We start from the raw sequence: 12,161 nt of genomic DNA, 5'->3' as shown, positions 1-12,161 counted from the left end.
TGCCTTTGGTTTTCAATAATATTGGGAATCTTTTATGTAGACTGAAAGTATCCAGTCTACAAAATTCAGAATTTCATATTTGGCAAAGTTCAACGTACACAATCTTGACTGTACCTCCCTAGCATTAGGACGATCGCTGTTGCGACCTCCAAATTGGATGGCACACTCACCTAAATGGTAGTGTATCTATATTTTATGTTCCATCGATTGCAGTCAATTGCCCCTTTCCACAATCCGTCCTTATACCCAAAAATTGTCTCATGCTCTGTGTCCTGGCACGAATTATTGTCCTTATTGCAACACCGCAGGCCCATTCACTTGAGTACCAATTAGTGACTATATGCTCAATGTTTGCCAATATCAAACATCAGGTGCTTCGTCAATTAGCTTGTTAATTAGGAAAATAAACAGTAGTTCAGACGAACGATTTCAAAGCTGCTAAAGCCACTTACCGTAGCTGCGCGTAGATGGGATAACATTAAAAATAATACATGTTATCGATCTTTAGTTAACTAACTTAGTGCACCTTTAATAAGAGTACTTTTTAATATGACTTAATGACCACGTAATAAAAATAAAAGGGCCCACAAAAAATCTAGCATAAGATAAAAACATTTCTCATTTGATATTTATTCAATGTTGTGTATTATTTCATGTAAGTTTTAAACTTATTTATAATAGATAACCTATTGTGAATAAACTACAATTGTTTCGTTTTTCTTCTTTACTGAGTGACTCTCAGCTGCAGAGGATTGGCTGCTTGGCATAACTTGTTTATTACTTCTTAAAATTTCTCCAAAAAACTCTTTATAACTTAAGACTAAACTCATAATTCCGGCTAGTTTCGAGAACGAATTTCCAGGGACAAAAATAAATTACATGTGGTCTACTAAAACTAGAATTTACACCTAAGGAAGAGGTTCGACCAATCCATTCACGACCAGGTCTTGGGAACACTGAACGGCCCGAATCGCTGGTGACTATCAACGCCCCGCACAGCAAAGTAATACCTCTGGTTCTCCTGGAACTGATTCAAGGTTACGGCCATGGGCAGCAACATAGCGTTGACATCGCCCACATGTCGCCAGCTATCCGTGCTGGGCTCGTGAATCGTCTCCTGGTAAGCATAGATCTGGTACGTAACGCACTCTGCGAACCGCGGGCTTGTATCCTCCAGCGTCCAGGATATAACGATGCCAGTGTCAAGGAGACTTATTCGAATAACTGGTCGCGAAGGAGGCACTTTCCAGGATGGATTAAAGGGCTGGGCGGGAGACGTGGGCAGTGGCGCAGGATGTGAATATCGTAAACGAGAGGCTGCAGGAGGGGTATTCTCCGAACGTATCTGCATAGTTACGTTTGAGCCCAAGGAACTTCGCTGACCTGTGGGTAAGTTTGGAAATTAGTACGCTGAATATTTTGGATGTAATGATTTTCCAGCTTACCTCCTCCATTATTTTGGACTAACTGTCGCGCATTAACGCGACCAAGTTGCATTGGAGAAGCTCGCACCACATTTCCGCCTCCTCGTCCTCCTCTTGTCGCTGCTGCAGCCTGAGCATTCCGCTTAACCGCCGCATTGGATGCCTGACGCAAGCGCGTGTTAGCCTCGATTTGAGCCTGGGCAGCCCTTGCCGCCGCCGCAGCCGCTGCATCATCTTCATCCGTGAGGTCTATGACCGCCTTCTCCTTGGGTTTGGCCGGCGCCAAGCTGGGCTGCTGCTGCTGTCCATAGCTGCCAGATCCCGACCCACTGCTGCTAGATGACATGGGAACTGAAACCGTGGCCCCTGAAAGCGGTTGCTGCTGGGCGCGCACTTTCGTTGTGCACTTCGGCACCTGCTTGGCGGGACTCGGTCCTGGGGTGGTGGAACCGGGACCAGGTCGAGGTCTGCAATGTGAAACAATTGTAAGTGAGTAATATGAATATAACATGTTTCTGTTGGCGAAGAATTTGACAATTCGTCGTTTATACGAACGCACATGTGGAGAAACGGACAAATGGACGAACGGACAAATGGACGAACGGACAAATGAACTGTGAACAGACGGACAAAGCTATCATCTACCAATTGGGTTGATTATCCTATCAAGTAATGGTTACAGTTACCAAGTATTACGATTTTTAGGTGTTATCGGAATCTTTAGGGTCTGAATAAATAAATAAATTGCTACATGAAAAATTCTACACAAGAGTGGAACTCGCTTTTAATCTAAGGGGACGACTAGGCTTATACTCACGGTTGGAACTGTTGCTGCTGCTGCTGTTGTTGTTGTTGCTGCTGCTGTTTCTGCGCTAAGTAAGCGGACGCTGAGTTTCGGCCACGCATGACGGCTTTGTTTGTCGCATTAGCCACCGAGGAAGGCGTTGAGCTAGTGGTTCCAGTGTGCTTGGAGGCATACATTGTCCTCTGAGCTACAGCCGGTGACGTCTGCAGACGGTGAACGTTGCCCTGATTGTTGACTTGTGGTACGGGCGGAATGTTACCCGGTACCGGTCGCTGGGGCGTGACCTTCTGCATGCAGCCCCGTCGCACAGGTGGCGTACTATTAGTCGCGGTCAAGGATTGAGATGGCCGTGCTGGCTGCTGCTGAGGATTGGAACTCTGAGACGCACTGATGCCCGGACTCGTTGCGGTTGAGGATGTGGATGGTCCAAAGGCATGCGGAGGAGGTCTTGGTCGCATTGTCGATCGCATCGGGGAGGTGCTGGCCTTGGGTGGCGTTCCACTGGGCGGCGCCAACACGCTGCCAGCAGCATTAGGTGGCTCCGGAGCGGCAACCGCGGGCTTTATGGCTTTAAACGGAATGCCCACCTGAAGACCAACAGCTCGCGTTATCCGCACCGGAGCGGTGAAATGAGAGTTCTTAGCCTCCAAGTCCTTAAGCACCCGCTTGTGCACCGTCTCCAAATCCAGGAATTGCTTCGAAACTTCAGCAATCTTGCGACGGTAATTGGCGAGCGTGCTCTCGCATTTGTCCAGTTGCATACGGATTTCTGCGAAATCACTTTTTACCAGCATCGCCTCGACAACTTTCTGCAGCACCAGCTCCTCCAGATCATCACGGGTCATTGTGTCAAAATTCCGTCGGAAGGCCTTAAAGAATTCCAAGCGCAGAGGCTTGACATCCTGTTTAATTTCTGGAACAGGTTTCAGGTCGAACTCGGGTTTCTTTTCGACTTCTTTTTTAGGGGATTCTTCATTTATGGTCTTCACATCGTCTTCCTGACCACCCATATCAATTTGCAGCGTGCCTTCGTGGGAGCTGTTAGAGTCAGAGTCATCAGTCTTAGCTTTTTTATTAGGTATCTCCTCCTGAGGGCTGTCCAGATCATCATGGCTTCGCTTGGTTATATCCTTCAAAGAATCCTCCGCTCTGCTGACTTGTGAGGATGCCTCTTGTTCCGTCTGCGTTTCAAGTTCCATTTTTTCATCGGTACTGAGACGCAACCGTTTTGGAGCCGACTCTTCCGAGTATTCGGCGGGTCTCAATAGATTACTGGAATTACTGTTCCCATCCTCTGTGGCAGTTTGCTTCACCATTTCATGGGTCTTCAGTTTCTCAAACTGATCGCACGCGTTGTCGGAATTGTCTATTTGGAGGTCTTTAGTTTCAGCTTGTTCTGTATTGGACTCATTTGGAAGTCCTTTAATAGCTGTTTCCTTTTGGGAAGTCAGAACATCCTTTTCCGGTGTCTTAGGCTGCTGTCTTAGGCTTTCATCCTCATCCTCGGAGACAAGAACAACTTCGTCGTCCTTAGCTTGCGGTTTCTCAGAATTTTCAATCGTCGAATTTACTGTAGTTTCCACTTGTTCGGTCTTCTCGAGGGGTTCAAAGAAAATGACTTCGTCATCAGACTCCGTTTCTTTGGTCTCCTTTTCAACAGCAGCTGTGTTCTTGCTTTCTAAATCCCTTATATGGTCATCAGTTGAAATTTCGCATACTCCATTTATCCTGACTTCCTTATCGTTTTCAGATATAACCCCAGGTTCATCGTCTGCAGACTTTTTTACTTCGACCTCTACCACATCCTTGTCCGCTTCGAAAAGTATATCATCTATGGTTGCGTCATTCATTTCCTGGGTTTTAGTTCGAGCCTTAACTTCAGTTTGGTCCTCCTTTTTGGGATCCCCTGTTTCATCCCCTTCGACCTCCACTACTTCCTCATGGTCTTCCGTCTTTTCTGTTTCCGGCTTTTCTGTTTCCTTAACACCTTCCACCTTTGAGGTTGGGTTTGGATCTTCTTTTCCCTTGGTGTCTATCGGTATCTCAGCTTTTTCCGAAAATTCTATTATTTTGATCTCCGAATCATCTTTTTCCTTCTCCTCTTCCGAATTTGTTGTTCCCTTAGGGCTTTCAAGCTCTTCTCTTTCGTTATGTTCTTCGAGTGCTTCGGATTCTTTGGATTTATCCGGTTCATTGACTTCCAATGACTCTTCGCTGTGGATTAGGATAGACTCTTGCGACTTTTCGGTTACCTTTGGCCCCTCGTCTTCAGGTAACGTGGACTCCGTAGGTTCGTTACCTTTTGTCAACTTTTCTTTCTCTTCACCAGCTTCGACCAGCTCAACTGCGTCTGCACTCACGGACTTCCCTGAGATTTTCTTTTCCAAATTAAAGGAATCCTTTAGAGAAACTTTCACATGAGTCACTTCCTCAGTATCTTCTGTTTTAGCTACGGTTTCCTCGAGCTCTGCTGGCGTTTCGCAGTCCACACATTCGCCCGATGAGTCTAAATCTATAACTTCAGGGGTGGGCTTTTCACATAAACCGACCTTATGTACTTTCTCATCCTTATTTATATTATCATCATCAGATGAAATCTCTTCTAGATCATTGAAAGGTGATTTTTTTTCCGCGTTTAGTTTTTTTCCTGGCTTGACCTTCTTAGAGTCCTGAGAGGTGAAGGCATCAAACTCATCGGAACTGGAAATGCTCTCTAAAGCATCTATAAACACATCATCTGTTGATGTGTTTTTCAGGTCTTTTTCAATGTTATCCGCAATATTTTCTGTGATTTCATCTTCTTTCTTTGACTCTAATTTTTCATCTATTAATACTTCTTTACTCTCCCTTTTTGGCTCAGTCAAATCATCGGTAATCTGTGTGGATTCTTTGGCTGGAATGTGTTGATCCGTTTCTTCTACTTTCTCCTCAGTCTTTAACTTAGAATCCGGATCGACGCACTCTTCTCCTTCTAGAGAACTAAGCACATCTCCTTCTTCTTCTTCTTCTTCTTCTGGTTTTTCTCTTTGCTCTGTAAGACATTTGCCCGTATCAGCAGCTGTTCCCATCTTCGTCGACACAGAGTCGCATTCCTCGTCTCTATCGAGGCACTCGAGATCGTCGGAGTTCTTGGGACTACCAGCCACAATGGAGCTAATCTTGTCCAGGAGCGCGTCCAAATCACTGCCTGGATTACGTTCTCGTTCCGATACCTTTTTCGTTTTGTCAATAACCTTGACGCTATCGGAGGTATCGACGCCATTAGCCAGCACAGACAGATTCACTTCGTCGACAGACGTGTGACTGGATTTGTTGACAATGGCTGTAATTCAGATATCGATATATCCCAATCGGATTTATACAAATAATAAAGTCGCACTTACCAGGGGTGGAAAGGGGTTCCACTTCACTGCCGAGCTCTGAGGATAGGGATCGCATTAGGGCTTCCTCCGTAGACAGTTCCTTCAGTTCCATGTTCTGGCTTACTTCCATCATTTTCAAAGTTTTTTTGTTTTTACCGATTTATTCAGACGTCATTGAATTGCTAAAAGAAAGTAAAACCATTTAATAGTAAGCGACGTATGTTGGCAACTCTGTTACAATGACGTGCTTCCCCCAACTTTATATTTTGTAAGAAAACGCCGTCCGGTTTTGGGATTAACAAGCATACAAAGTACATTTAAAAGATTGCTCCTTTAAAAATGTCTGGAAAATAGCTTCCAAAAGAAAGCTCTCCAAAAGCTTACTTCACAGTTTTCGCCAATCAAAATGCTAATGTAATAAGTTGAGAATTATACCTTTGAGCGAGTCTGGGGCCAGCGATATTTTATTCGGACTTCTCGTATCTTTTTAACCGCTTTCCCGAATTCATTTTTAAGCCCTTTCTAACTCTAAGCTAAGTTAAGATATGTTGTATTATTATCTTTGAGAGTAGATGTTCCATACTGACCCGATCCGAAAAGTCCAAATCCAGGAACATGATAACTCAAAGACCAACAACTTTTTTCTTTTTTGTTTTCGGATTCGATTCGGTGTGTATCTACCTACAGTATAACTGTGTTGTTGTTCTTATTGTTGGTTGTCTTAGACGTTCGTCGCTTTCCGAACGCAACAATAACTACACGATTGTAGCGAAAAGACAAAGCAAAGCGTAGATAAAAATTCGTGCAAAGGAAAAAAGTGCGTGACGAAAGATGCGAAGAAGGGGATAAAGAGAAAATTAACTGCTACCTATTAATCTATGGTCAAAAGTGACACAGAAATGCATATAATAGTTTTTACCATCAAAAGTGAGGTTATGTTAAGTTTGTTGGATTTTCAAGCGATAGCGTAACTAGAAATGTAATGGGTATATTAAGTTGGGCAACTTACAAGATTAAGCGTCCTGATACCCTGTTTATGATTTATTTAGATTTAGCTACACTCGAAGAAATCAAAATGACTTCAACATCTCGCCGCGTTTAGTGCAAAAAAGAACGAGGTGAACGCCAAACCAGCTGACGTCGAACGAAAAAGAGAGCGAGAGAGCAAACAGCTGAAAGCGGTAAAAGCGGCAGGGGCGTACGGGTGAGCAAAAGGGAGATATACGGCAGGAGGGCGTGTCTGGGGATAATATGATAAGATTCGATACTGTAATTCTACCCGGAGTTTAAGAAAACCACATTCGCATCTTGAACTTGGCCTGTGGCAAAAAATAGGTCAAGGCTATAGTCGCCAATTTTACAGTGCTATATGGCAAGGTGGCAGTCTCTTTTGGTATGGTAGTGCCCCTATAAATTTATAAAAATACAAGCAACTTGGGGGTGGTATAGAAACCGAAACTATGTGAGAAGGGATCTTCGTTGAAACAAAAAAAATGGTTTGATAACAACAAAAAAGCAAAGCATTTAATAATAACGCAAATAGAACGCGTTTTGGTGGCCGCGAGTTGCAGGGCGAGATGCGCGAATGGGCAGTTAGAGCGGGACGACTATATGGTTGCAACTTAATGGGGAGCATCATTTAAGTAAAAAAGATTATGGAATATCTATTTTCTAGTGCAACTACTTATATCTTCAACCATAGTTAGTAAACAGATTATTTGAAGTGGCCGAAAGCAAAGAGCAGGAGGAATTAGCGAAGGCTGAAGCAAAAAATTAACTGATTACCATACCATGTCGAAAAAAAACTTTTCAAACTTTCAAAACTTAGAACCTAGAGTCCGGTCCGTCCGTCCTTCTGGTCTATCCGAGACGAACTTAGGACCTTGCCAGGATACCGGTTTTGTAGAAAGTTGCGGAGTGAGCGGGACGGACAGAGAGAGCGGCCGGAGAGCAATTGCGAGAGAGAGCAAGAGGCCAAATATATATATATGCACGTGTCTATATATATTTGCCAGTGTATGTAGGAAATGAATAAAGTTCGCGTAGCGCCGAACACCGCACGACAAAGATACAGCAGCAGGGCGAACGCAACAACTACAACACCGGGCAAACAAAAATAGAGGCGTATAGTCGTTATATTTGCGGGTCAAATGCTGAAACCGGCAATATTACCTCTATTTAAGGAGTATGTCCTACGAGCTAGTGCCGTTGGATCGCGCGATTTCGACTTGTTCCGATGATAGTACTTTTATCAAGATTTCATGCTTATGGTCCAATAAACCGTTGCACAAGCACACAAATGTAAAAAGAAATAGGCAACAAAAAGTATCTTTGAACTAGTGTATGGTCTTTAAAGTTCGGTTTTTGTATTCAAGCCCGTGTTAGGCTCTATGTCTATTATAGCTATCCCGCTCTAGCCCCCGCACACACACACCAGTTTAGTTCTTTGTAGCAACGGCAAATCGGTGAGAGTGTGTATGTATATCAGAATGTGTATGTGTGCGATTTTGCAACGCATTTACATTCTTTTTAGGTTACGTATCGATTTTGATGCAAAGTGAGGTTAGGTCGAAAAACATCCAAGTTTTTGCATGTTTTACGAAACCAAGGACATTTTTGAAATCCCCTCGTCGCCCTCTATTGGAGTCTGTTATCAGACTTCCAATAAAGACAAAACCCCGAAAAACCTGAAACAAGCAAGCTGCCAGCAGAAGCAAAAGCAAAACGGGGCAGCGTTTTTATTCACCTATTGTACAATTTTATGTTTTCAGGGTTGCCAGGTATGCATTATGTTTGTCATAAATGTAATATAAAACGCTCTACGCCCCACTTGATGCAAACCAAATGCCATTAATTGCATAATTGCGACCTTGCTGGCGGGCAGGGTTGCCACCGGCAGGTCATTTACTGTTCTGTTGCTATGGCATTCCTTAAGTTTGTCCTGCTGATATGTCAGTCGTCTTGTCTATATATTAGCATTGTAACGAATTCAGAAATATATCCAATTTCGCCCGATTTGCGAATTGCGGTTACTTGACAACCCTGAAAACACAAATGTCTTCAAAGAGACTCGAACCATATCTGACGTATGGTACCAATACCCAGCCCAAATTAAAAAAAAAAAACTTTCAAAAACCCTAAAACAAATCGAAATACCAAGTGTAACATTCGTTTGGACCATTATATTATAGTGTATTTTAAGTATAGTATATATATAACATAAAAGGAATAAAATAAAACTGCACTTACCTTTCTACGACCCGATAAACTAGTTTATTAACTGATGTAGTCGCGAAAAATATTGAAATATGACATGTGGGTTATCGGCAACTATCAAATGTCAATGATTTGAATGAATTTAACAGCTATTTTGTGATTTGTTTACAATTCTCAGGGAATTCCGCTTCCGATGCCCTTAAACGATGAAGAATGAAACACAGACTAAAATCGGACAACAACAAAAGGTGCCGAAAAGAACCAGTCTATGCACAACTGGTTCCGAAGAGCAGCGCACAGATTGCAAACAAGCGGCATGTGCAATAGAGATTGGCGCGTGATTCCAGTTGCCAAGTACTGATTTCGTGCGTCGAGAAGAGATTTATTTAGTTAATGATTTAGTTATTGTTCTATTAAAATGTGTTTTTTAAACCTTCTTCTTTTGCCTTTAATTGAATAGTGCAACCTTTCTTTCTTTTTTTTTTCCTAAGAGAAAAAAAACACAACTTTTAATGAGTACTTTAGCATATAAAAACATTATTAAAAGGAATATTATTAGAATGAACGTTTATATAATAGCTAAAAAAAAACATCATTTAATAAACATTGGATGCATATATATACAAAATACTTCGTGCTATTCAGGCAAGTGCTCATCTCTAGTTTGGAACCAAACAAAATCATATGTTGCTGATAGGGCTGATTAACTGAACTTTAAATATTTAGGAGCGGAACCCCTAAGTGTCAGTTGGAACTACACCATGATTACCCCTCCCTTTCTCTTGCTGTGAACTAAATTGTATTGACATAAAATTTAGTCCGTTATAGTAATGTGAAGTACCCATAAAATTTAGTTATGTATATTGCAATAATCATGTTAGTTTAGATAAGTTCCCCAATTGGTGAACTAGTATTTGGAGTCAGCATGTGCCAGCCCTGAAGGCGGTTGGTAAAACTAGCTCTAGTTCCGGAGTTAGTAAACCAATGGCAATTGGAACAAAAACATCTGTAGATTATAGGTTAATTTGTTTTATAATAAAAAATGCAGGAAGTTTTCAATTGAGATGAGCAATCTGCTGAATTTCGCCCTGCGTCAGGGCTTCAATTCCATTAAGCGCCTTAGACTCCAGAGTTTCAGACTGGCAGCTCCGGCCATTGTAACCAAAACGCCGGTCAGTTCCACGATAAAGAGGTTCTCTTCCCAAACCGCCCCCTTCGATGTGAACACCAGTGTTCCCAAGGACATAATACTTTTTAAGTATGAGAACCCGCGGTTCTACCAGATGCTAAACTTTTTCGGAATCTGTCAGTTTGTTTTTTGGACCTATCTATCGCATTTCGCCTTCACGACGCTAAAGGATGCTCCGGTGGTGGAAAAACCAGGAGAGGATCTAAAGTGGTTCCAGCGTATAAATCTGGGCGATAACAAGTACAGAAATGGTATCACAGTCTGTAGTTTTCTGATAGGTGAGACTGCTTTCTTACGATTTCGGCGGGGCCCAAATGAATCTCAACCAACATTTTAGGATATGGCATACTGTTTGCTGTCTGGATGTTTACCCTTCGCTCGGTGCGATTTCTTATCTTGCGGAAGGGTGGTCAGAGCGTGTCCTTTGTGACCTATGGGCCTTTCAACCGGAATCGCATTATGACTGTGCCTTTGAAGTGCGTCTCCGCCGAGGAATCCCGGAACTTGGCCAGGGTGCAGCTACCCATTAAAGTCAAGGGCAAGACACTGTACTACGTCTTGGATATGCGCGGCGAGTTTCGGAATGCCCAGCTATTCGATTACACAGCGGGCCTTAAGCGTCGCATTTAAAGGTCAAGTTTTGTTGTTACGTAGCTTATTATTTGTAAATAAAGGTGTACACTAGTTAAAACTAAACTGCGGCCTAGTAAATGGGCTCCGGTTTCTGGGTGAGCAGCAGTCCAAAGCGCTTTTTGATTGTGAGCCTCTGGCGCGAGTACTTATCCTCCGGCGAAAAACGTGCTGGATGAGCAGACAGAGTTGGACGACCATCCTCAGTGCGTTTCTGGAAGGGAAAGAAGTTGTGACTTTGCCGTGCTGTAATCAAAACCTATGATAACAATTTACCTTCAGGGTGTAAACGCGATCGCCGTTTTCGTTAATCGTGTACATCAGATACATTTTTGAAGTTTTTGAATTGTTTTTCCGTGGTCAAAGAAGCAGAAAATAAAACACGTGTGGCGTGCGTTTCAGTGTGCTACCATGTTTTGAAATATAATAAGTGCTAAATAATCCATATGAATCGACTAGCCATGCTGCAAACCGTGGAATAAATTCCGTATAAAATCCTATTGTTATCGATTCACTTCCATCTCAAAATATATTTATTTACAATATTTGGCGGACTTTTGGCCACAATGTCAAATAAAGTGGACAAATTGCAAAAACAGGCGTTACGGGAAAAACAGAAGCGAATCAAGCCTGGAGAATGCATGAAATACGTGCGACTGGTTATAGATGCCGGATTTATGTCCATTCCCGTGGGACAGGAGGCCTTGCAGCAATTGAATGCGACGGATTTGAAGTTTGAAATTAGGAGCTTGCCCGTGAGCCACAGCATCCTGTGGGAACGGAATGTGGGCCAGCATACGATTGCTCTGGGCAACAGTCCCACTGGCCTGGATGAAGCTTGGACACCGGAAAACCAAGTGGTCCAATGGCTACCCGAAAGCAGCTTCCAAAAGGCAGTGAAGGATGAAAGTCTTGTTTGTCTGGGACCCCGATTGCAGGCTTCATTTCCGGACTGTCAGTACACCATTGTCTTACCAGCGCTCCGTCATAGCAAGCATGGCAGCTCGGCCAGCCAGGACGCTCTGATTGAGATGCAGTTGCTTCAGGAGCTGCACGTGGAGCAGCTCAATAAACCGGAAAGCCAGGAACTAGTGGCCCTGCTGCAGCGCTATACAAAAGCAATAGCCGAAGCTCCCTACAAGAAACAACGCAGCGAAACATTGGAAGGCTTCAAGAAGTATCTGGCCAACGACAAGAAGCAGTGCGTCCGAGTGGATCAGGGCAATGGATACGGACGCCTCTGGCAGCAGCATCTGAATCGACTGCCACTGGTCACCCTAGAAGTGGCCGAGTCCATTATAGCCCAGTATCCTTGTCCCAAGAAACTGATTGATCACTTTTCCAGTGATTCACAGGCGGTCCAAAGTCTCGCCGATTTAAAGATCAAGCGCTGCAATGGACCTCAACCCCTTCACACCGAACGACGTATTGGAAATGTTCTCAGCAACAAACTGTATACATTGTATACTGCCAAGGACCCCAACACTCTGATTTAGGAAAATAAATTATTAGACTCTTAAAACTAAGTAATAAAC

At 43.3% G+C, this 12,161-nt stretch overlaps 4 protein-coding genes across 5 annotated transcripts; 2 read left to right on the top strand and 2 right to left on the bottom strand.

Moving 5' to 3' along the window:
• Positions 1 to 601: 601 nt before the first annotated feature.
• Positions 602 to 9,002, bottom strand: LOC120445134 (titin homolog). Of its 2 annotated transcripts, none has more exons than XM_039625285.2 (5): positions 8,841 to 9,002; positions 5,613 to 5,773; positions 2,242 to 5,551; positions 1,446 to 1,891; positions 602 to 1,383 (listed from the first exon to the last, which is right to left on the bottom strand). In XM_039625285.2, exons 2-5 carry the CDS (start codon positions 5,722 to 5,724, stop codon positions 935 to 937), a joined length of 4,317 nt encoding a protein of 1,438 aa, XP_039481219.2. In that variant the 5' UTR covers positions 5,725 to 5,773; positions 8,841 to 9,002; the 3' UTR covers positions 602 to 934. The 2 variants fall into 2 exon arrangements, with proteins under 2 accessions (XP_039481219.2, XP_039481220.2); XM_039625286.2 differs by lacking the exon at positions 8,841 to 9,002 and adding an exon at positions 6,601 to 6,714.
• Positions 9,003 to 9,776: 774 nt separating this feature from the next.
• LOC120446224 (transmembrane protein 223) lies at positions 9,777 to 10,692 on the top strand. Its single transcript, XM_039627090.1, has 2 exons — positions 9,777 to 10,274; positions 10,334 to 10,692. The coding sequence occupies exons 1-2, from the start codon at positions 9,872 to 9,874 to the stop codon at positions 10,624 to 10,626; spliced, it is 696 nt and encodes a 231-aa protein (XP_039483024.1). The 5' UTR covers positions 9,777 to 9,871; the 3' UTR covers positions 10,627 to 10,692.
• LOC120446229 (H/ACA ribonucleoprotein complex subunit 3) lies at positions 10,635 to 11,062 on the bottom strand. Its single transcript, XM_039627096.1, has 2 exons — positions 10,903 to 11,062; positions 10,635 to 10,840 (listed from the first exon to the last, which is right to left on the bottom strand). Exons 1-2 carry the CDS (start codon positions 10,954 to 10,956, stop codon positions 10,700 to 10,702), a joined length of 195 nt encoding a protein of 64 aa, XP_039483030.1. The 5' UTR covers positions 10,957 to 11,062; the 3' UTR covers positions 10,635 to 10,699.
• Positions 11,063 to 11,141: 79 nt separating this feature from the next.
• LOC120446222 (crossover junction endonuclease EME1) lies at positions 11,142 to 12,157 on the top strand. Its single transcript, XM_039627088.2, has one exon. The coding sequence runs from the start codon at positions 11,193 to 11,195 to the stop codon at positions 12,120 to 12,122; it is 930 nt and encodes a 309-aa protein (XP_039483022.1). The 5' UTR covers positions 11,142 to 11,192; the 3' UTR covers positions 12,123 to 12,157.
• Positions 12,158 to 12,161: the final 4 nt, after the last annotated feature.

The sequence above is a fragment of the Drosophila santomea genome, chromosome 2R (assembly GCF_016746245.2).
Source record: "Drosophila santomea strain STO CAGO 1482 chromosome 2R, Prin_Dsan_1.1, whole genome shotgun sequence".
Lineage (NCBI taxonomy): Eukaryota > Metazoa > Arthropoda > Insecta > Diptera > Drosophilidae > Drosophila > Drosophila santomea.
The sequence above is the reverse complement of the archived record's forward strand: the minus strand, read 5'-3'. Positions and strand labels throughout refer to the sequence as shown.

Excerpts from the sequence above, each read along its gene's own strand:
- LOC120445134 (XM_039625285.2), bottom strand. The coding sequence starts at position 5,724 with ATGATGGAAGTAAGCCAGAACATGGAACTGAAGGAACTGTCTACGGAG. Across the intron at positions 5,552-5,612 it reads GGAACCCCTTTCCACCCCTG|CCATTGTCAACAAATCCAGT; the intron begins GTAAGTGCGACT and ends TCTGAATTACAG. Across the intron at positions 1,892-2,241 it reads CAGCAGCAACAGTTCCAACC|ACCTCGACCTGGTCCCGGTT; the intron begins GTGAGTATAAGC and ends TTCACATTGCAG.
- LOC120446224 (XM_039627090.1), top strand. The coding sequence starts at position 9,872 with ATGAGCAATCTGCTGAATTTCGCCCTGCGTCAGGGCTTCAATTCCATT. Across the intron at positions 10,275-10,333 it reads AGTCTGTAGTTTTCTGATAG|GATATGGCATACTGTTTGCT; the intron begins GTGAGACTGCTT and ends CCAACATTTTAG.
- LOC120446229 (XM_039627096.1), bottom strand. The coding sequence starts at position 10,956 with ATGTATCTGATGTACACGATTAACGAAAACGGCGATCGCGTTTACACC. Across the intron at positions 10,841-10,902 it reads ATCGCGTTTACACCCTGAAG|AAACGCACTGAGGATGGTCG; the intron begins GTAAATTGTTAT and ends TTTCCCTTCCAG.
- LOC120446222 (XM_039627088.2), top strand. The coding sequence starts at position 11,193 with ATGTCAAATAAAGTGGACAAATTGCAAAAACAGGCGTTACGGGAAAAA.